Consider the following 23,486-nt stretch of genomic DNA (forward strand, 5'->3'; position numbering starts at 1 on the left):
TGTTTATTGTTTATTGTTTATTGTTTATTGTTTATTGTTTATGTTAAATAGGGTTGTTAAAATTGTTCTTATCTATCCTAACTTGATGCAAATATCACTCATTAATACGGTTACGGAAAATTACGGAACAATTTATTTTGTACAATTTATTAATATACTAAACCACACAATCCTCACAGAGTCTGGATGCGGATTCTCGATATTGGTTTCGTTAACATGTCAGCAAGCATTTCTTCAGTCGGACAATACACAAATTTCACTATCCCGAGTTTCTTCAAATGTTTCGCAAAGTGGTACCTAGTATCAATGTGTTTCGTCCGATTGCTATATTTCTCTGATTCTAACATCTGCTAACAGCTTTGATTATCTTCATACATGATAATTTTTAAATGTTCTTCTCCAAGATTTTTCAACAAATTTTGTAGCCAAATTTCATTTTGTGACGCTTCAGATAACGAAATAAATTCTGCTTCTTATCAACCGCAACACAGGTCTGTTTTCTACAACTCCAAGATATTGTTCCACCACAAAATTTAAATATGTATCCGCTGTTTGATTTCCGATCAACTCTGCATTCCGCCCAATCTGCATCTGCGTAGCCAAAAAGTCCAGAATCTGTATTGCAATCGGAAAGACGAAACTTTAGATCTGTTTGAATTTCTATGTTTATATTTATTTGAATTAAATTTTATTATGGCATGAATTATGGGATTATGATAACGGGATTAGAAACAGACAACACTTGAAGGCTACAATATAACCAGGGAAATAGATGAGGATGAGATGAACCATGTAATGAATTAGAGCATGTACAAATGAACTCAAACGGACAAGTGAATACACATTAGCAAAGTGAAAGTTCAACCGCTTACACGTTATTTTCTAATTCCCAAAATATCACAAGTTTTCCTCTAATTTCACACCCGGTGTAATTTTCTACATTTGGTCCTTCGAACCGGATCGTGAAAGGAAGCACTACGTGCAGTGAAAATTTGTGTACGGGCACTACGTGGCCTTAATTTTTGGAAAAACGGCACTCCGTGACCGTTGGTGTGAACCAAAGCGTGGACTAATTCGTTTGCTATCCGTTGTGTTGCGCAAACCACAACGTGGGTTGCCCCGCTATCACGGGAAAATCTGACTTTAGTGTGCTGTGATTCTTGTTTCGTTTTTTCCGTGTGGATGAAACATTTCGTGCGTGCGTATTCTAGTTCGTGAGAAAAGTGACGCCGACCGTTGGAACCATTGCGAAAACCGCCATCCTTGTAAGCAACCATCAGCGCATCAAGCTCGCGCCAATCGTGATCGTCGTTGCGTACAACTTTCGTGCAAGCTGTGCGAAGTCAGTGAACTTTCGCGCCAATTTTTAAAATAAAAATGGAGAAGAAGTTGAAATCGGTGCAACTGAAAAGGCATCAAGCGGTCGAATTGGTGAAAAGTATCGAACAGTCTACGATCGGCTACATCGAGGAAAATGCCAGTGAAATACCAGTGTGTGAAATACCAGGCAAATGCAAAAGTGATGGAACTCGATGAGGAGGCCACAGATGCGAGTGTAAGTGAGCGGTGTGATATGGATACACGGTATCGTCGCGTTAAGGGCTTTCTTCTACGAAAGCAACCACCTCCTACGGCCGCGCAAAATATGTCGAATGAGTCGATGCTATTAGCGAGCTCGACACTCAATAGTTCAGTGCTCAATAGTTCAATAGGTGCAGTGAATTTGCGGCTTCCAAAAATCGAATTGCCTACGTTCGATGGCGATTCCACCAAGTGGTTAACGTTCCGTGACCGATTTGTGGCGATGATCGACAGTGCCAGTGAGATACCGAACATAATGAAGCTGCAATATCTGCTGTCCTCGTTGAAGGGCGAGGTTGGTTTGCTTTTTTGAGCACACCACGTTGACAGCAGACAATTACGAGGTGACGTGGGCTGCCTTGCTGAAGCGGTACGACAATCCGCGTACGCTGATCCGGGAGTACTATCGGAAGATTCATCACCTGCCAGCAGTGAGCTGTGACAACGTGGACGATTTGGCGCTGCTCGTCGATGAATTCACGCGGCATGTGAACGGTCTGAAGAAGCTCGACGAACCGGTGGACACCTGGGACATGCCACTCGCCAACCTGCTTCTGATGAAGCTGGATTCGTCGACCATTCTGGCATGGGAGAACCACTCAGCGCAACATAAAAAAGATAAGTACAAGGAATTAGTACACTTTTTGCAAGATCGTGTACGAATATTAAAATCATCGCGCGAGTTTTCCAATAACAGTGACGGCAGTTTGAGAATGGTGGCCGGCAACAGAAGGGTATCCGACCATAGGCCGAGAATTGTGGGCAATGCTGCAACTGCAAGGAGAGCTTCGCCGAATGTTTCAGCTCAACAGTGTGTTTTGGGTTGTGCAGAGCTTCACAATCTGCGCAATTGTCCTGCATTCTTGCGAAAGGACGTACAGCAACGCCGTGAAGTAGCCACCCGTGAGCGACTATGTTGGAACTGCCTCAATCGCAGTCACCATGTGAGGGATTGTCGTTCCGCGTTTAAATGCACTACGTGCAACGCACGCCATCACTCCTTGCTGCACGTAACGCCAATTGTCACAATGGCTGCGCAGTCGGATGATGAAGTGGTTCTGCTGGAAACAGTCCAACTACAACTGGTCGATGATCACGGCAATAAACATACAGCACGAGCACTATTAGATTCCGGATCAATGTGCAACTTTATCTCCGAATCTATGGCCCATCGACTGTTGACACCGCTTCCCAAAGTAAGCATTGCTGTATCGGGTATAGGGCAAATCAAACAGCACGTGAAGGGTTCCATCACAGCGACCGTTCGATCGCTAGGAGAAGACTTTCATTCGTCAATGGAATTTCTAGTGCTCAAGACTCCGTCGGCTGAAATTCCAACAATTCCCTTAAATATTGCGAAATGGAACATCCCGAACGTACAGTTGGCAGACTCGTCTTTCCACGTTCCGGGAAAGGTCGATGTTGTAATCGGTGGAAACACGTTCTGGAAGATACACACAGGAAGGAAACAGTCACTGGGTAACGGAAGGCCATGGCTGATAGAAACTGCGTTTGGATGGGCGGTCTCGGGGAATACTTCCCAACTTGCTGGCTCCAATCTACGATTGTGTCACACGGCCGCCAACGAAGGTGCCATCGAAAGCTTGCTCCAGCGGTTTTGGGAGGCTGAGAGTATCATGGAGAATCCTGCCTTGTCAATTGAGGAGGACATGTGCGAAAAACATTACGTAGCTACCACGAGCCGTAATGCACAAGGTCGCTACATTGTGTCCTTGCCGCGAAGCCCCAAACCAGAAAGAACGCTGGGTTTGTCAAGAGAGATAGCAGATCGTCGTTTACTGGGTGTAGAACGTCGACTGAAGGCCAATCCTGAAATGGAAAGGGAATATATTAAATTTATGAGAGAGTATGAGTCGTTGGGACACATGGTCAAACTCACGGAACCCGTTGATGACAACAAACCACATTGCTACATTCCACATCACGCGGTAGTCAAAGAGACCAGTACAACAACCAAGGTGCGTGTTGTTTTTGATGCATCCTGCAAAACAACATCTGGCTACTCGCTAAACGATACTCTGCTGATTGGTCCAACAGTGCAGGATGATCTGCTTACAATCATCCTACGCTTTCGAAAACACGCTGTCGCAATAGTGGCAGACGTAGAGAAAATGTACCGGCAGATTCGTCATTGTGAAAACGATCTAAATCTATTGCGCATACGCTTCTGTGAATGTCCCTCCGATCCCATTTCCACGTATGAGTTGCAAACGGTGACCTACGGTACCGCAACAGCACCATTTCTAGCCACTCGAACGCTACAACAAATTGCGCACGACCACAAACAACAATACCCTTTGGCAGTCGACCCAGTGCTACATGATTTTTATGTGGATGATTTGTTGACAGGAGCAGATGATGTAGTAGAGGCCGTTGGAATGCGAACGCAAATTTCGCAAATGCTTGAATCGGCAGGTTTCCTCTTGAAGAAGTGGGCATCGAATGTCTCCGAAGCGCTTGAAGGAGTTCCGAGCGACGATCTAGCGATCAAACCACTTCTACACTGGCAAGAAGATCAAGCGATTTCAACATTGGGCTGGGTTTGGGAACCGTCTAACGACATGCTACGATTCAGAGTCGACCTTCCACCACCAGCTCGAGAGCTTACGCGAAGTTTGGTCTTGTCTTACACGGCCAGAATCTTCGATCCCCTAGGCCTACTAGGGCCAACGGTAATACTTGCCAAAATGTTTCTGCAGCGATTATGGGGGTTGAAGCAAGACGGTAAAACGCTAGATTGGGATCGATCACTACCAATTGACCTTCAAGAGGAATGGAGAAAGCTGCACAATACATTGTACTCGCTACGCGAATTATGAGTGCCTCGGTTTGTTTCACAATCCGGCACAGAAGACCTGCAGCTACATGCATTCGCTGATGCTTCACAAGGAGCATATGGAGCATGCTGTTATGTACGAGCAGTATCCGCAAGAGGCATCCAGGTCAGATTACTAGCTGCCAAGTCCAAGGTGGTAGCGTTAGCAAATACGAACTCAATCGCCCGGTTGGAGTTGTGTGCAGCACGGCTAGCAGTACACCTTTTTCAGAAGGTGGTTTCTGCACTCAAGGTGTCAGCTACGGCTATCTGTTGGACAGATTCGATGACAGTAATGCACTGGCTGAACTCATCACCGCGTCGCTGGAAACCATTTGTGGCCAACAGGGTGGCACAAATAAAGGAAGAAACGCGTATCTCCAGCTGGCGTCATGTTCCTGGAGTTGATAACCCAGCGGATGACATCTCGCGCGGGCTGAATCCGGAAGAATTGGTGCAGTGTTCACGTTGGTGGCATGGGCCGAGTTGGTTGTCCTACGGACAAGAGAAGTGGCCCCATGATCAACCGGCGATGAAGGAAGGCGAGGTTGACATCGAAGAGCGACTGGCAGTCTCCCACATTGTCACTACATCTACGATGTGTGATTTTAGCACTGTGATACTGTTCGCCAAATACTCAAGGTATGGCAAGTTACGGAGAGTCGTGGGTTTCTGCTTGCGGTTCATCACAACGCTTAGGGCAACCAAGGCATCATCGTGCAAGCGCGTTAAGACAAAGGCGGACATCAAGACGTTGCTGCACTCCGTTCCACCGCTTACAGCAGTGGAGCTACAGCAAGCCGAGCTGCGTTTGTGGCAGGTAGCACAACAGGAGTCGTTCGCGGAAGAGCTGGTCGACCTACAACGAGGGAAGCAGGTTAGTGCGAGATCGAAGCTGAAGTGGTTGTCCCGATACATCGACGCACAGGGTGTGTTACGTGTCGGTGGCCGGCTAGGTAATGCCAACATCCCGGAGGCAACGAAGCATCCGACAGTCCTTGCAGCATCACATCGTCTGTCAGTGCTATTGGCAGAAAGGGTCCATCAGCAGGAGATGCACGCCGGACCACAAGCAATGTTAACCATACTGCGGCAGAAGTTTTGGTTGATTGGAGGCCGAAATATGGTAAAGCGTGTGTATCACCAGTGCCACACTTGCTTTAGAAACAAGCCGACGTTGGTGAAACAGGCGGTAGCGGATTTGCCTGAGTCGCGGGTAACACTAACGAGACCGTTTGCGGTGAGTGGGGTGGATTATTGCGGTCCGTTCTTGTTGAAGTCTACCATCCGCAATCGCAGTCCCACCAAGGCGTATATCGCAATATTCGTCTGCTTCGCGACCAGGGCAGTTCATATCGAACTGGTGAGTGATCTCACATCGACTGCATTTTTGGCTGCATTACGTCGTTTTGTCGCGCGAAGAGGGAAGGTTGCTGAACTGCATTCAGATAATGCAACAACATTCAAGGGGGCAGCGCATGAACTGCATCGTATATATAAGATGCTGAAAATCGATGAGGCTGATAGGAGAGGGATTTTGGGAAGCGGCGGTAAAATCGGCCAAAAAGCACCTTCAAAAAACAATAGGAGTTAGTAGCATTACACAGGAGCATATGCTTACCATTTTAGCTCAAGTCAAGCAATGTCTTAATTCTCGCCCGTTGGTACCGTTATGCGACGAAACAACTGATTTGGAAGCATTAACCCCGGCTCATTTTCTGATAGGTTGTAGTATGCAGGCAGTACCGGAGGTTGATTTAAGTAAGCTTTCTTCCAAACGGTTAAAAGAGTACCAATTAGTGCAAAAGCATTTACAAGGAATTTGGTCCCGGTGGTACCCGGAATATTTGCAGCAGCTGCAAGCCAGAGCAAGGCACGCAAACAATGCGCCGGTCAAGCTAGAAATAAATCAGCTAGTTATAGTAAAGGAAGATAACGTTCCACCTACCGTTTGGCCGAAGGGGCGTATAACTGCTTTACATCCGGGTAAAGACGGTGTAGTTAGAGTAGTTACACTACGAACAGGCACGGGAAAGGAAATAGTCAGAGCAGTAAATAGGATCGCATTGCTACCTAATCCCATTGAGCAGTTCTCAAAGTGTTCGTGTTCTTTCCAATCATGCTACCAACACATCCAAAGATATTTGTTTCTTTCGTTTCTCGTTTTCTTTCATGCATAGACACGATCGCAAATACGCACTTATTCAAACAACAAACACAAACACGGTCATTTTTTATTTCATTAAACACTTTATTGAAACATAAAGTACACTTTCACAACACATTTAGAATCCTTCATACTCACGAATGGCGTCATACTGTAAAGTACCGGGTCGAGCCAGGCTGCGGGAAACTTGTCGACAATCTGCGTTGCCTCTGTTCAGCAAATTCTTGCCTGTTGATGCACGCACTGCATGTGCGTCTGTGAACATTGTTTATTCACTTCACACTTTACCAAAACACACCGGCGCACGAGACTTTGAACGAAATGCGCACAAGCACACAAACACTGCGCGCGGGACTTAGAACAAAACGCGCACAACCATCTCCGGCAAAGCGTCGCGCTGTACTGGTGGTTTTGTACGTGTAAGAGGGGTGATATACGGAGCGATGGTTCGATGCTGTAGTGTAAGCGAGACAACACGATGTGACGAGCAGCTCCAAGTTGTTGAGCTCGCTGGAAGAAAACACACACATTCACAGACGGCTCGTCAAAGCACGGTATTTGTATTGGTGTTAGTGAAGCGCGCGTGTAAAACAGAATGCGAGCTCTCATCGCAGCGCGTTTCTCCTAGCTTCCTCAAGCTTCGTCATACCCCTTGGCCTGAATCACTCAGAATTTGGGGTCTCATTGTTTGCGTGGTGGTATATTCGAGCGCTTGCGCATGAGTGCAAGCAAGCGCGGTATAAAGGATAGAGGGAGAAAAACGATTATTTTGCTCCAAGCTTTCCACTTTTGTTCCGCTGGGTATTTACGCTATAAACCCCTTCTTAGCATTTCGCATTGTACATTATACGGTCAGATTGATCCATTTTTAGGAGCACTGTCATCGATTTACCTAACCTTACCAATTATTCGACATCAATCTCTCATTCTTCCAAATTTTTTCCCGTCTACACAATTCCTCATTCTATTATTTGTTTTAATTGTAAGAACAACATGCCCGTCATGAGTTCAAGCCCCGAATAGACCGTACCCCCATACGTAGGACTGACTATTCTGCTATGGTAACAAAAAGTCACTGAAAGCCAAGCCCACTTCACTTGTGGGCACAGGCAGGCCTTGACCGGCAACAATTATAGTGCCGAAGAAGAAGAGAAGAACAACAATTATAAACTTCTAACGATAAACTAATGATACTAATAAAATTAATGACGCTTTCTCAATCGTTGTAAATAAGGTTGTTATCTCGCCGAGGTTTGAAGTGCTATTGTTTATTCCCTTTCAAATTCACTGCTCTTCTAATTCTTCTTATTTATAATTACGATCTAATCCTTTCTGTACTAATTATCCTAGTTGTCCTAATTCTAATTGTGCCATGCACATTGCCTACCGTAAGGCGTCAACAAAAATAAAATAATAATAACAAACTACTTTTGTTTTTTTAGAATACCATTGTACATAGGGGTTTTGATAACTGTATTAGATACACTTTCCTTCTTGTTTTTGGATAAGTACAAACTGAGACGTCTGGAACTATTTTTTGGATTTTTGATCACTACAATGGCCGTATCGTTTGGTTATCAGGTAATCATTTTTCAATACGTATAAAAGAAAATGAAACAGGCGTAAAACGTAAATCACATTATTTTTTTTGTGCCATAGTACATCGTTACTGATATACCGCAAATCAGTGTAATTGAAGGAATGTTCCTACCTTGGTCTTCTGATTACCGTCCCGGTACACTGCTGCAGGCTGTGGGTATAATCGGTGCCGTTATCATGCCGCACAACTTATATTTACATTCAGCGCTTGTAAAGGTAAAAAATATACATTCAATGCAGCCCGACCAAAGATTTGAAATAATTGTAGAGTTTTTTTTTCTTTTAAGTCTCGTGCGATCAATCGAAACGATGTTAAGGAAGTGAAAAAAGCAAATCGTTATTACTTTATAGAAGCATCGATTGCCCTTGCGGTATCCTTTGTCATTAACGTGTTTGTAGTGTCCGTTTTCGCTCATGATGTGTATGGAAAGACTAATCAAGACGTGGTAAGTAGACTGCAACTAAACTTCCGTAAAGCGAGTGCTTTAAAACTTCGTAAAAAATAAAAGCAGTAGCTGATAATTTAGTACACACCACATGATGCAGTTCCAAAATGTTTTCAAATAACTTTTATAGATTGACGCTTGCAGTAATTCATCATTTGGGGATGACATTATATCTGCATTTATAGCAAATAATTATACAGCCGATATCAACATTTATAAAGGCGGATTAGTACTTGGATGTTTTTATGGTGGACTATCGATGTACGTGTGGGCTATTGGTATACTAGCAGCCGGACAAAGTTCTACCATGACTGGCACATACGCAGGACAATTTGCTATGGAGGTAAACTTGGTGATCGTTCAAAGAATTTATTAATCTAACACAACATTATCTTACAGGGTTTTCTTAACCTGCAATGGGCACGTTGGAAACGTGTATTGTTCACCAGAACAGTGGCAATTATGCCTGCGTTTTATGTTGCTTTCTTCAGTAGATTGGAAGATTTAACTAAAATGAACGATATATTGAATGCCGTGATGGCTTTACAGCTTCCATTCGCTGCGATACCTACAGTCGCCTTTTCTTCAAGTGTAGGTATGTTGTTTTATGAATAATATTTCCAAATATGTAATAATTATGGGTCAGTTTTTTTAAGAGTCGGATTGATCCGATTCCGAGCTTAGTCGGATTGATCCAATTCGAAGTGACTCTAACAATTAAGTGGGGAGAGGGTTGGGCATGCATCACAGAAGGATTTGATTCCGGAATGGGATGTACTCGTCTGGAATCGGTCGGAATTGGCCGGAATCGTTCGGACTCATCGAGTCCACGATAAAACGTCGATTGAGCACGTACGAGAATTTTTTTATGACATAAATATTGGGGGAGGGAGAGACTGGTCACGGAAGAGTCTAGATCGGACCCAATCGGACACAATCGTACTCTGTATCTTCGTTGCAGAATCAAATTCGATTTTAATACGGAGTCGTACTTTGTTTTTTTCCGCTATTTCACTACGGATTATCCGTCACGACCATGTAATATATCTGTACTTCATGATTGCTATCTCTTTTCTATATATTAAATAGCATTGATGAAAGAAGACTTTGTGAATGGCAGGTAAGCTTATATATTACACCTTATGTTGTTAATTATGATTTAAAATATTGTTATACCTTTCCGTTTTGCAGACTTGAAAAAAATATTTCTATCACACTCAGTTTTACTGTTATTGGTATAAACCTTTATTTTATTGTGGCCAATTTAGAGCAAGTAAATTTAACGCCTTTGATGATCTTTAGCGTTGGTAAGTTAATCAATGCTTTACTGATTTAACTTTAACACAGACATATTGACACAGATAAATTTCTTGCGTTTTTTTCAGTTTTTTTCGGTATGTTTTACATAGCTTTTAATTTGTATCTTCTATTGCATATGATGGTAAATTTAGGAAATAAAGCAGTAGCTTCAAATTGGGTAAGTTTCATTATTTCGTGATATATTATATAAGATATACTTCCTCCTGAACAAAAAAAGAAAAACATTTTTTTCTTTTTTAGGTTATAAAGCGGTTTGTTTTGGATAATAGCCATTTGTTTTCAAATCTGAATGGCAATGGAATGTAAAGCGTAATAATAAAGGAATGTTTTTTTGCAATACAGAGAATGTACTAGATGTGACTAGAAATCGTACTGATATGAGATGTTGCGACTAAGTAGTTACAATTATGATAATGTTTCTTCTTTTTTCGTGGATTCATAACGGATGTACAGCAACTGAAAGTAAAACGTATTGGGCTATTCATTGAAATAAATTAATTTTGAATTATAAACTGTTAATAAAATAAAACATACTTTTACGTTACCATCATTCATCCAGTGTAGTTTTTCTTTACCCAATCAACAAAAAGGAAGTTATTGGAAAACTTTCGTGTGTGCCAAAACGAGAGAGCATGTTTTTTTTTCAACTACATTTTCGACGATGGCAAAACGCTACTTGTGTAGCCTGACAAAAAATGAATGCATAACGAAATACAGGTGAAGAGGAAACCTGTATCTTTCAACACGCTCACATGCATCTTCATGTGGATTCCGCTGGTCCAACTACCCATCGATCTCGATCTACCCTATTTTTTCTGTTATCCTGCTCATCCAGGGTGTTAGGCATCGTCAGTTAGTCCAGAACTTTCTCTACTAAAAGTTTATTGTTTATTGTTTATTGTTTATTGTTTATTGTTTATTGTTTATTGTTTATTGTTTATTGTTTATTGTTTATTGTTTATTGTTTATTGTTTTTGTTTATTGTTTATTGTTTATTGTTTATTGTTTATTGTTTATTGTTTATTGTTTATTGTTTATTGTTTATTGTTTATTGTTTATTGTTATATTGTTTATTGTTTATTGTTTATTGTTTATTGTTTATTGTTTATTGTTTATTGTTTATTGTTTATTGTTTATTGTTTATTGTTTATTGTTTATTGTTTATTGTTTATTGTTTATTGTTTATTGTTTATTGTTTATTGTTTATTGTTTATTGTTTATTGTTTATTGTTTATTGTTTTGTTGTTTATTGTTTATTGTTTATTGTTTATTGTTTATTGTTTATTGTTTATTGTTTATTTGTTTATGTTTATTGTTTATTGTTTATTGTTTATTGTTTATTGTTTATTGTTTATTGTTTATTGTTTATTGTTTATTGTTTATTGTTTATTGTTTATTGTTTATTGTTTATTGTTTATTGTTTATTTTATTGTTTATTGTTTATTGTTTATTGTTTATTGTTTATTGTTTATTGTTTATTGTTTATTGTTTATTTTTATTGTTTATTGTTTATTGTTTATTGTTTATGTTAAAATAGGGTTGTTAAAATTGTTCTTATCTATCCTAACTTGATGCAAATATCACTCATTAATACGGTTACGGAAAATTACGGAACAATTTATTTTGTACAATTTATTAATATACTAAACCACACAATCCTCACAGAGTCTGGATGCGGATTCTCGATATTGGTTTCGTTAACATGTCAGCAAGCATTTCTTCAGTCGGACAATACACAAATTTCACTATCCCGAGTTTCTTCAAATGTTTCGCAAAGTGGTACCTAGTATCAATGTGTTTCGTCCGATTGCTATATTTCTCTGATTCTAACATCTGCTAACAGCTTTGATTATCTTCATACATGATAATTTTTAAATGTTCTTCTCCAAGATTTTTCAACAAATTTTGTAGCCAAATTTCATTTTGTGACGCTTCAGATAACGAAATAAATTCTGCTTCTTATCAACCGCAACACAGGTCTGTTTTCTACAACTCCAAGATATTGTTCCACCACAAAATTTAAATATGTATCCGCTGTTTGATTTCCGATCAACTCTGCATTCCGCCCAATCTGCATCTGCGTAGCCAAAAAGTCCAGAATCTGTATTGCAATCGGAAAGACGAAACTTTAGATCTGTTTGAATTTCTATGTTTATATTTATTTGAATTAAATTTTATTATGGCATGAATTATGGGATTATGATAACGGGATTAGAAACAGACAACACTTGAAGGCTACAATATAACCAGGGAAATAGATGAGGATGAGATGAACCATGTAATGAATTAGAGCATGTACAAATGAACTCAAACGGACAAGTGAATACACATTAGCAAAGTGAAAGTTCAACCGCTTACACGTTATTTTCTAATTCCCAAAATATCACAAGTTTTCCTCTAATTTCACACCCGGTGTAATTTTCTACATTTGGTCCTTCGAACCGGATCGTGAAAGGAAGCACTACGTGCAGTGAAAATTTGTGTACGGGCACTACGTGGCCTTAATTTTTGGAAAAACGGCACTCCGTGACCGTTGGTGTGAACCAAAGCGTGGACTAATTCGTTTGCTATCCGTTGTGTTGCGCAAACCACAACGTGGGTTGCCCCGCTATCACGGGAAAATCTGACTTTAGTGTGCTGTGATTCTTGTTTCGTTTTTTCCGTGTGGATGAAACATTTCGTGCGTGCGTATTCTAGTTCGTGAGAAAAGTGACGCCGACCGTTGGAACCATTGCGAAAACCGCCATCCTTGTAAGCAACCATCAGCGCATCAAGCTCGCGCCAATCGTGATCGTCGTTGCGTACAACTTTCGTGCAAGCTGTGCGAAGTCAGTGAACTTTCGCGCCAATTTTTAAAATAAAAATGGAGAAGAAGTTGAAATCGGTGCAACTGAAAAGGCATCAAGCGGTCGAATTGGTGAAAAGTATCGAACAGTCTACGATCGGCTACATCGAGGAAAATGCCAGTGAAATACCAGTGTGTGAAATACCAGGCAAATGCAAAAGTGATGGAACTCGATGAGGAGGCCACAGATGCGAGTGTAAGTGAGCGGTGTGATATGGATACACGGTATCGTCGCGTTAAGGGCTTTCTTCTACGAAAGCAACCACCTCCTACGGCCGCGCAAAATATGTCGAATGAGTCGATGCTATTAGCGAGCTCGACACTCAATAGTTCAGTGCTCAATAGTTCAATAGGTGCAGTGAATTTGCGGCTTCCAAAAATCGAATTGCCTACGTTCGATGGCGATTCCACCAAGTGGTTAACGTTCCGTGACCGATTTGTGGCGATGATCGACAGTGCCAGTGAGATACCGAACATAATGAAGCTGCAATATCTGCTGTCCTCGTTGAAGGGCGAGGTTGGTTTGCTTTTTTGAGCACACCACGTTGACAGCAGACAATTACGAGGTGACGTGGGCTGCCTTGCTGAAGCGGTACGACAATCCGCGTACGCTGATCCGGGAGTACTATCGGAAGATTCATCACCTGCCAGCAGTGAGCTGTGACAACGTGGACGATTTGGCGCTGCTCGTCGATGAATTCACGCGGCATGTGAACGGTCTGAAGAAGCTCGACGAACCGGTGGACACCTGGGACATGCCACTCGCCAACCTGCTTCTGATGAAGCTGGATTCGTCGACCATTCTGGCATGGGAGAACCACTCAGCGCAACATAAAAAAGATAAGTACAAGGAATTAGTACACTTTTTGCAAGATCGTGTACGAATATTAAAATCATCGCGCGAGTTTTCCAATAACAGTGACGGCAGTTTGAGAATGGTGGCCGGCAACAGAAGGGTATCCGACCATAGGCCGAGAATTGTGGGCAATGCTGCAACTGCAAGGAGAGCTTCGCCGAATGTTTCAGCTCAACAGTGTGTTTTGGGTTGTGCAGAGCTTCACAATCTGCGCAATTGTCCTGCATTCTTGCGAAAGGACGTACAGCAACGCCGTGAAGTAGCCACCCGTGAGCGACTATGTTGGAACTGCCTCAATCGCAGTCACCATGTGAGGGATTGTCGTTCCGCGTTTAAATGCACTACGTGCAACGCACGCCATCACTCCTTGCTGCACGTAACGCCAATTGTCACAATGGCTGCGCAGTCGGATGATGAAGTGGTTCTGCTGGAAACAGTCCAACTACAACTGGTCGATGATCACGGCAATAAACATACAGCACGAGCACTATTAGATTCCGGATCAATGTGCAACTTTATCTCCGAATCTATGGCCCATCGACTGTTGACACCGCTTCCCAAAGTAAGCATTGCTGTATCGGGTATAGGGCAAATCAAACAGCACGTGAAGGGTTCCATCACAGCGACCGTTCGATCGCTAGGAGAAGACTTTCATTCGTCAATGGAATTTCTAGTGCTCAAGACTCCGTCGGCTGAAATTCCAACAATTCCCTTAAATATTGCGAAATGGAACATCCCGAACGTACAGTTGGCAGACTCGTCTTTCCACGTTCCGGGAAAGGTCGATGTTGTAATCGGTGGAAACACGTTCTGGAAGATACACACAGGAAGGAAACAGTCACTGGGTAACGGAAGGCCATGGCTGATAGAAACTGCGTTTGGATGGGCGGTCTCGGGGAATACTTCCCAACTTGCTGGCTCCAATCTACGATTGTGTCACACGGCCGCCAACGAAGGTGCCATCGAAAGCTTGCTCCAGCGGTTTTGGGAGGCTGAGAGTATCATGGAGAATCCTGCCTTGTCAATTGAGGAGGACATGTGCGAAAAACATTACGTAGCTACCACGAGCCGTAATGCACAAGGTCGCTACATTGTGTCCTTGCCGCGAAGCCCCAAACCAGAAAGAACGCTGGGTTTGTCAAGAGAGATAGCAGATCGTCGTTTACTGGGTGTAGAACGTCGACTGAAGGCCAATCCTGAAATGGAAAGGGAATATATTAAATTTATGAGAGAGTATGAGTCGTTGGGACACATGGTCAAACTCACGGAACCCGTTGATGACAACAAACCACATTGCTACATTCCACATCACGCGGTAGTCAAAGAGACCAGTACAACAACCAAGGTGCGTGTTGTTTTTGATGCATCCTGCAAAACAACATCTGGCTACTCGCTAAACGATACTCTGCTGATTGGTCCAACAGTGCAGGATGATCTGCTTACAATCATCCTACGCTTTCGAAAACACGCTGTCGCAATAGTGGCAGACGTAGAGAAAATGTACCGGCAGATTCGTCATTGTGAAAACGATCTAAATCTATTGCGCATACGCTTCTGTGAATGTCCCTCCGATCCCATTTCCACGTATGAGTTGCAAACGGTGACCTACGGTACCGCAACAGCACCATTTCTAGCCACTCGAACGCTACAACAAATTGCGCACGACCACAAACAACAATACCCTTTGGCAGTCGACCCAGTGCTACATGATTTTTATGTGGATGATTTGTTGACAGGAGCAGATGATGTAGTAGAGGCCGTTGGAATGCGAACGCAAATTTCGCAAATGCTTGAATCGGCAGGTTTCCTCTTGAAGAAGTGGGCATCGAATGTCTCCGAAGCGCTTGAAGGAGTTCCGAGCGACGATCTAGCGATCAAACCACTTCTACACTGGCAAGAAGATCAAGCGATTTCAACATTGGGCTGGGTTTGGGAACCGTCTAACGACATGCTACGATTCAGAGTCGACCTTCCACCACCAGCTCGAGAGCTTACGCGAAGTTTGGTCTTGTCTTACACGGCCAGAATCTTCGATCCCCTAGGCCTACTAGGGCCAACGGTAATACTTGCCAAAATGTTTCTGCAGCGATTATGGGGGTTGAAGCAAGACGGTAAAACGCTAGATTGGGATCGATCACTACCAATTGACCTTCAAGAGGAATGGAGAAAGCTGCACAATACATTGTACTCGCTACGCGAATTATGAGTGCCTCGGTTTGTTTCACAATCCGGCACAGAAGACCTGCAGCTACATGCATTCGCTGATGCTTCACAAGGAGCATATGGAGCATGCTGTTATGTACGAGCAGTATCCGCAAGAGGCATCCAGGTCAGATTACTAGCTGCCAAGTCCAAGGTGGTAGCGTTAGCAAATACGAACTCAATCGCCCGGTTGGAGTTGTGTGCAGCACGGCTAGCAGTACACCTTTTTCAGAAGGTGGTTTCTGCACTCAAGGTGTCAGCTACGGCTATCTGTTGGACAGATTCGATGACAGTAATGCACTGGCTGAACTCATCACCGCGTCGCTGGAAACCATTTGTGGCCAACAGGGTGGCACAAATAAAGGAAGAAACGCGTATCTCCAGCTGGCGTCATGTTCCTGGAGTTGATAACCCAGCGGATGACATCTCGCGCGGGCTGAATCCGGAAGAATTGGTGCAGTGTTCACGTTGGTGGCATGGGCCGAGTTGGTTGTCCTACGGACAAGAGAAGTGGCCCCATGATCAACCGGCGATGAAGGAAGGCGAGGTTGACATCGAAGAGCGACTGGCAGTCTCCCACATTGTCACTACATCTACGATGTGTGATTTTAGCACTGTGATACTGTTCGCCAAATACTCAAGGTATGGCAAGTTACGGAGAGTCGTGGGTTTCTGCTTGCGGTTCATCACAACGCTTAGGGCAACCAAGGCATCATCGTGCAAGCGCGTTAAGACAAAGGCGGACATCAAGACGTTGCTGCACTCCGTTCCACCGCTTACAGCAGTGGAGCTACAGCAAGCCGAGCTGCGTTTGTGGCAGGTAGCACAACAGGAGTCGTTCGCGGAAGAGCTGGTCGACCTACAACGAGGGAAGCAGGTTAGTGCGAGATCGAAGCTGAAGTGGTTGTCCCGATACATCGACGCACAGGGTGTGTTACGTGTCGGTGGCCGGCTAGGTAATGCCAACATCCCGGAGGCAACGAAGCATCCGACAGTCCTTGCAGCATCACATCGTCTGTCAGTGCTATTGGCAGAAAGGGTCCATCAGCAGGAGATGCACGCCGGACCACAAGCAATGTTAACCATACTGCGGCAGAAGTTTTGGTTGATTGGAGGCCGAAATATGGTAAAGCGTGTGTATCACCAGTGCCACACTTGCTTTAGAAACAAGCCGACGTTGGTGAAACAGGCGGTAGCGGATTTGCCTGAGTCGCGGGTAACACTAACGAGACCGTTTGCGGTGAGTGGGGTGGATTATTGCGGTCCGTTCTTGTTGAAGTCTACCATCCGCAATCGCAGTCCCACCAAGGCGTATATCGCAATATTCGTCTGCTTTGCGACCAGGGCAGTTCATATCGAACTGGTGAGTGATCTCACATCGACTGCATTTTTGGCTGCATTACGTCGTTTTGTCGCGCGAAGAGGGAAGGTTGCTGAACTGCATTCAGATAATGCAACAACATTCAAGGGGGCAGCGCATGAACTGCATCGTATATATAAGATGCTGAAAATCGATGAGGCTGATAGGAGAGGGATTTTGGGAAGCGGCGGTAAAATCGGCCAAAAAGCACCTTCAAAAAACAATAGGAGTTAGTAGCATTACACAGGAGCATATGCTTACCATTTTAGCTCAAGTCAAGCAATGTCTTAATTCTCGCCCGTTGGTACCGTTATGCGACGAAACAACTGATTTGGAAGCATTAACCCCGGCTCATTTTCTGATAGGTTGTAGTATGCAGGCAGTACCGGAGGTTGATTTAAGTAAGCTTTCTTCCAAACGGTTAAAAGAGTACCAATTAGTGCAAAAGCATTTACAAGGAATTTGGTCCCGGTGGTACCCGGAATATTTGCAGCAGCTGCAAGCCAGAGCAAGGCACGCAAACAATGCGCCGGTCAAGCTAGAAATAAATCAGCTAGTTATAGTAAAGGAAGATAACGTTCCACCTACCGTTTGGCCGAAGGGGCGTATAACTGCTTTACATCCGGGTAAAGACGGTGTAGTTAGAGTAGTTACACTACGAACAGGCACGGGAAAGGAAATAGTCAGAGCAGTAAATAGGATCGCATTGCTACCTAATCCCATTGAGCAGTTCTCAAAGTGTTCGTGTTCTTTCCAATCATGCTACCAACACATCCAAAGATATTTGTTTCTTTCGTTTCTCGTTTTCTTTCATGCATAGACACGATCGCAAATACGCACTTATTCAAACAACAAACACAAACACGGTCATTTTTTATTTCATTAAACACTTTATTGAAACATAAAGTACACTTTCACAACACATTTAGAATCCTTCATACTCACGAATGGCGTCATACTGTAAAGTACCGGGTCGAGCCAGGCTGCGGGAAACTTGTCGACAATCTGCGTTGCCTCTGTTCAGCAAATTCTTGCCTGTTGATGCACGCACTGCATGTGCGTCTGTGAACATTGTTTATTCACTTCACACTTTACCAAAACACACCGGCGCACGAGACTTTGAACGAAATGCGCACAAGCACACAAACACTGCGCGCGGGACTTAGAACAAAACGCGCACAACCATCTCCGGCAAAGCGTCGCGCTGTACTGGTGGTTTTGTACGTGTAAGAGGGGTGATATACGGAGCGATGGTTCGATGCTGTAGTGTAAGCGAGACAACACGATGTGACGAGCAGCTCCAAGTTGTTGAGCTCGCTGGAAGAAAACACACACATTCACAGACGGCTCGTCAAAGCACGGTATTTGTATTGGTGTTAGTGAAGCGCGCGTGTAAAACAGAATGCGAGCTCTCATCGCAGCGCGTTTCTCCTAGCTTCCTCAAGCTTCGTCATACCCCTTGGCCTGAATCACTCAGAATTTGGGGTCTCATTGTTTGCGTGGTGGTATATTCGAGCGCTTGCGCATGAGTGCAAGCAAGCGCGGTATAAAGGATAGAGGGAGAAAAACGATTATTTTGCTCCAAGCTTTCCACTTTTGTTCCGCTGGGTATTTACGCTATAAACCCCTTCTTAGCATTTCGCATTGTACATTATACGGTCAGATTGATCCATTTTTAGGAGCACTGTCATCGATTTACCTAACCTTACCAATTATTCGACATCAATCTCTCATTCTTCCAAATTTTTTCCCGTCTACACAATTCCTCATTCTATTATTTGTTTTAATTGTAAGAACAACATGCCCGTCATGAGTTCAAGCCCCGAATAGACCGTACCCCCATACGTAGGACTGACTATTCTGCTATGGTAACAAAAAGTCACTGAAAGCCAAGCCCACTTCACTTGTGGGCACAGGCAGGCCTTGACCGGCAACAATTATAGTGCCGAAGAAGAAGAGAAGAACAACAATTATAAACTTCTAACGATAAACTAATGATACTAATAAAATTAATGACGCTTTCTCAATCGTTGTAAATAAGGTTGTTATCTCGCCGAGGTTTGAAGTGCTATTGTTTATTCCCTTTCAAATTCACTGCTCTTCTAATTCTTCTTATTTATAATTACGATCTAATCCTTTCTGTACTAATTATCCTAGTTGTCCTAATTCTAATTGTGCCATGCACATTGCCTACCGTAAGGCGTCAACAAAAATAAAATAATAATAACAAACTACTTTTGTTTTTTTAGAATACCATTGTACATAGGGGTTTTGATAACTGTATTAGATACACTTTCCTTCTTGTTTTTGGATAAGTACAAACTGAGACGTCTGGAACTATTTTTTGGATTTTTGATCACTACAATGGCCGTATCGTTTGGTTATCAGGTAATCATTTTTCAATACGTATAAAAGAAAATGAAACAGGCGTAAAACGTAAATCACATTATTTTTTTTGTGCCATAGTACATCGTTACTGATATACCGCAAATCAGTGTAATTGAAGGAATGTTCCTACCTTGGTCTTCTGATTACCGTCCCGGTACACTGCTGCAGGCTGTGGGTATAATCGGTGCCGTTATCATGCCGCACAACTTATATTTACATTCAGCGCTTGTAAAGGTAAAAAATATACATTCAATGCAGCCCGACCAAAGATTTGAAATAATTGTAGAGTTTTTTTTTCTTTTAAGTCTCGTGCGATCAATCGAAACGATGTTAAGGAAGTGAAAAAAGCAAATCGTTATTACTTTATAGAAGCATCGATTGCCCTTGCGGTATCCTTTGTCATTAACGTGTTTGTAGTGTCCGTTTTCGCTCATGATGTGTATGGAAAGACTAATCAAGACGTGGTAAGTAGACTGCAACTAAACTTCCGTAAAGCGAGTGCTTTAAAACTTCGTAAAAAATAAAAGCAGTAGCTGATAATTTAGTACACACCACATGATGCAGTTCCAAAATGTTTTCAAATAACTTTTATAGATTGACGCTTGCAGTAATTCATCATTTGGGGATGACATTATATCTGCATTTATAGCAAATAATTATACAGCCGATATCAACATTTATAAAGGCGGATTAGTACTTGGATGTTTTTATGGTGGACTATCGATGTACGTGTGGGCTATTGGTATACTAGCAGCCGGACAAAGTTCTACCATGACTGGCACATACGCAGGACAATTTGCTATGGAGGTAAACTTGGTGATCGTTCAAAGAATTTATTAATCTAACACAACATTATCTTACAGGGTTTTCTTAACCTGCAATGGGCACGTTGGAAACGTGTATTGTTCACCAGAACAGTGGCAATTATGCCTGCGTTTTATGTTGCTTTCTTCAGTAGATTGGAAGATTTAACTAAAATGAACGATATATTGAATGCCGTGATGGCTTTACAGCTTCCATTCGCTGCGATACCTACAGTCGCCTTTTCTTCAAGTGTAGGTATGTTGTTTTATGAATAATATTTCCAAATATGTAATAATTATGGGTCAGTTTTTTTAAGAGTCGGATTGATCCGATTCCGAGCTTAGTCGGATTGATCCAATTCGAAGTGACTCTAACAATTAAGTGGGGAGAGGGTTGGGCATGCATCACAGAAGGATTTGATTCCGGAATGGGATGTACTCGTCTGGAATCGGTCGGAATTGGCCGGAATCGTTCGGACTCATCGAGTCCACGATAAAACGTCGATTGAGCACGTACGAGAATTTTTTTATGACATAAATATTGGGGGAGGGAGAGACTGGTCACGGAAGAGTCTAGATCGGACCCAATCGGACACAATCGTACTCTGTATCTTCGTTGCAGAATCAAATTCGATTTTAATACGGAGTCGTACTTTGTTTTTTTCCGCTATTTCACTACGGATTATCCGTCACGACCATGTAATATATCTGTACTTCATGATTGCTATCTCTTTTCTATATATTAAATAGCATTGATGAAAGAAGACTTTGTGAATGGCAGGTAAGCTTATATATTACACCTTATGTTGTTAATTATGATTTAAAATATTGTTATACCTTTCCGTTTTGCAGACTTGAAAAAAATATTTCTATCACACTCAGTTTTACTGTTATTGGTATAAACCTTTATTTTATTGTGGCCAATTTAGAGCAAGTAAATTTAACGCCTTTGATGATCTTTAGCGTTGGTAAGTTAATCAATGCTTTACTGATTTAACTTTAACACAGACATATTGACACAGATAAATTTCTTGCGTTTTTTCCAGTTTTTTTCGGTATGTTTTACATAGCTTTTAATTTGTATCTTCTATTGCATATGATGGTAAATTTAGGAAATAAAGCAGTAGCTTCAAATTGGGTAAGTTTCATTATTTCGTGATATATTATATAAGATATACTTCCTCCTGAACAAAAAAAGAAAAACATTTTTTTCTCTTTTAGGTTATAAAGCGGTTTGTTTTGGATAATAGCCATTTGTTTTCAAATCTGAATGGCAATGGAATGTAAAGCGTAATAATAAAGGAATGTTTTTTTGCAATACAGAGAATGTACTAGATGTGACTAGAAATCGTACTGATATGAGATGTTGCGACTAAGTAGTTACAATTATGATAATGTTTCTTCTTTTTTCGTGGATTCATAACGGATGTACAGCAACTGAAAGTAAAACGTATTGGGCTATTCATTGAAATAAATTAATTTTGAATTATAAACTGTTAATAAAATAAACATACTTTTACGTTACCATCATTCATCCAGTGTAGTTTTTCTTTACCCAATCAACAAAAAGGAAGTTATTGGAAAACTTTCGTGTGTGCCAAAACGAGAGAGCATGTTTTTTTTTCAACTACATTTTCGACGATGGCAAAACGCTACTTGTGTAGCCTGACAAAAAATGAATGCATAACGAAATACAGGTGAAGAGGAAACCTGTATCTTTCAACACGCTCACATGCATCTTCATGTGGATTCCGCTGGTCAACTACCCATCCTCGATCTGATCTCGATTGGTTATTTTTATATATTGTTTATTGTTTATTGTTTATTGGTTTATTGTTTATTGTTTATTGTTGTGTTTATTGTTTATTGTTTATATTGTTTATTGTTTATTGTTTATTGTTTATTGTTTATTGTTTATTGTTTATTGTTTATTGTTTATTGTTTATTGTTTATTGTTTATTGTTTATTGTTTATTGTTTATTGGTTTATTGTTTATTGGTTTATTGTTTATTGTTTATTGTTTATTGTTTAAATTGTGTTTAATTGTTATTGTTTAAATTGTTCTTATCTATCCTAACTTGATGCAAATATCACTCATTAATACGGTTACGGAAAATTACGGAACAATTTATTTTGTACAATTTATTAATATACTAAACCACACAATCCTCACAGAGTCTGGATGCGGATTCTCGATATTGGTTTCGTTAACATGTCAGCAAGCATTTCTTCAGTCGGACAATACACAAATTTCACTATCCCGAGTTTCTTCAAATGTTTCGCAAAGTGGTACCTAGTATCAATGTGTTTCGTCCGATTGCTATATTTCTCTGATTCTAACATCTGCTAACAGCTTTGATTATCTTCATACATGATAATTTTTAAATGTTCTTCTCCAAGATTTTTCAACAAATTTTGTAGCCAAATTTCATTTTGTGACGCTTCAGATAACGAAATAAATTCTGCTTCTTATCAACCGCAACACAGGTCTGTTTTCTACAACTCCAAGATATTGTTCCACCACAAAATTTAAATATGTATCCGCTGTTTGATTTCCGATCAACTCTGCATTCCGCCCAATCTGCATCTGCGTAGCCAAAAAGTCCAGAATCTGTATTGCAATCGGAAAGACGAAACTTTAGATCTGTTTGAATTTCTATGTTTATATTTATTTGAATTAAATTTTATTATGGCATGAATTATGGGATTATGATAACGGGATTAGAAACAGACAACACTTGAAGGCTACAATATAACCAGGGAAATAGATGAGGATGAGATGAACCATGTAATGAATTAGAGCATGTACAAATGAACTCAAACGGACAAGTGAATACACATTAGCAAAGTGAAAGTTCAACCGCTTACACGTTATTTTCTAATTCCCAAAATATCACAAGTTTTCCTCTAATTTCACACCCGGTGTAATTTTCTACATTTGGTCCTTCGAACCGGATCGTGAAAGGAAGCACTACGTGCAGTGAAAATTTGTGTACGGGCACTACGTGGCCTTAATTTTTGGAAAAACGGCACTCCGTGACCGTTGGTGTGAACCAAAGCGTGGACTAATTCGTTTGCTATCC

The 23,486-nt window shown here is 41.7% G+C and overlaps 4 protein-coding genes across 4 annotated transcripts; all 4 read left to right on the forward strand.

Moving 5' to 3' along the window:
* Window positions 1–1,474: 1,474 nt before the first annotated feature.
* On the forward strand, window positions 1,475–4,421 carry LOC121601542. The gene is made up of 2 exons (XM_041930355.1): window positions 1,475–1,820; window positions 1,912–4,421. Exons 1-2 carry the CDS (start codon window positions 1,475–1,477, stop codon window positions 4,419–4,421), a joined length of 2,856 nt encoding a protein of 951 aa, XP_041786289.1.
* Window positions 4,422–4,712: 291 nt separating this feature from the next.
* Window positions 4,713–7,943, forward strand: LOC121601544. Its single transcript, XM_041930356.1, has 3 exons — window positions 4,713–5,059; window positions 5,117–5,780; window positions 7,935–7,943. The coding sequence occupies exons 1-3, from the start codon at window positions 4,713–4,715 to the stop codon at window positions 7,941–7,943; spliced, it is 1,020 nt and encodes a 339-aa protein (XP_041786290.1).
* Window positions 7,944–8,048: 105 nt separating this feature from the next.
* On the forward strand, window positions 8,049–8,904 carry LOC121601549 (protein Malvolio-like). Its single transcript, XM_041930362.1, has 4 exons — window positions 8,049–8,165; window positions 8,244–8,399; window positions 8,471–8,629; window positions 8,815–8,904. The coding sequence occupies exons 1-4, from the start codon at window positions 8,142–8,144 to the stop codon at window positions 8,857–8,859; spliced, it is 384 nt and encodes a 127-aa protein (XP_041786296.1). The 5' UTR covers window positions 8,049–8,141; the 3' UTR covers window positions 8,860–8,904.
* Window positions 8,905–9,141: 237 nt separating this feature from the next.
* Window positions 9,142–21,909, forward strand: LOC121601545 (protein Malvolio-like; the record flags this gene model as incomplete). The annotated part of the gene is made up of 10 exons (XM_041930357.1): window positions 9,142–9,224; window positions 19,462–19,600; window positions 19,679–19,834; window positions 19,906–20,064; window positions 20,195–20,407; window positions 20,464–20,659; window positions 21,154–21,184; window positions 21,256–21,371; window positions 21,450–21,541; window positions 21,625–21,909. Coding segments are annotated over 10 exons (1,251 nt in total), but the record flags the coding sequence as incomplete, so codon positions are not given.
* Between the last annotated feature and the right edge of the window lie 1,577 nt (window positions 21,910–23,486).

This window comes from Anopheles merus, unplaced genomic scaffold, assembly GCF_017562075.2.
Source record: "Anopheles merus strain MAF unplaced genomic scaffold, AmerM5.1 LNR4000116, whole genome shotgun sequence".
Classification (NCBI taxonomy): Eukaryota; Metazoa; Arthropoda; class Insecta; order Diptera; family Culicidae; genus Anopheles; species Anopheles merus.

Bases quoted from the DNA above. Each gene is read 5' to 3' on its own strand.
- LOC121601542 (XM_041930355.1), top strand. From the start codon at position 1,475: ATGCCAGTGAAATACCAGTGTGTGAAATACCAGGCAAATGCAAAAGTG. The intron at 1,821-1,911 runs GTGAGATACCGA...CCACGTTGACAG, and splicing joins GGCGATGATCGACAGTGCCA to CAGACAATTACGAGGTGACG.
- LOC121601544 (XM_041930356.1), top strand. From the start codon at position 4,713: ATGCACTGGCTGAACTCATCACCGCGTCGCTGGAAACCATTTGTGGCC. The intron at 5,060-5,116 runs GTATGGCAAGTT...CACAACGCTTAG, and splicing joins CTGTTCGCCAAATACTCAAG to GGCAACCAAGGCATCATCGT.
- LOC121601549 (XM_041930362.1), top strand. From the start codon at position 8,142: ATGGCCGTATCGTTTGGTTATCAG. The intron at 8,400-8,470 runs GTAAAAAATATA...TTTTCTTTTAAG, and splicing joins TACATTCAGCGCTTGTAAAG to TCTCGTGCGATCAATCGAAA. The intron at 8,630-8,814 runs GTAAGTAGACTG...CTGCATTTATAG, and splicing joins GAAAGACTAATCAAGACGTG to CAAATAATTATACAGCCGAT.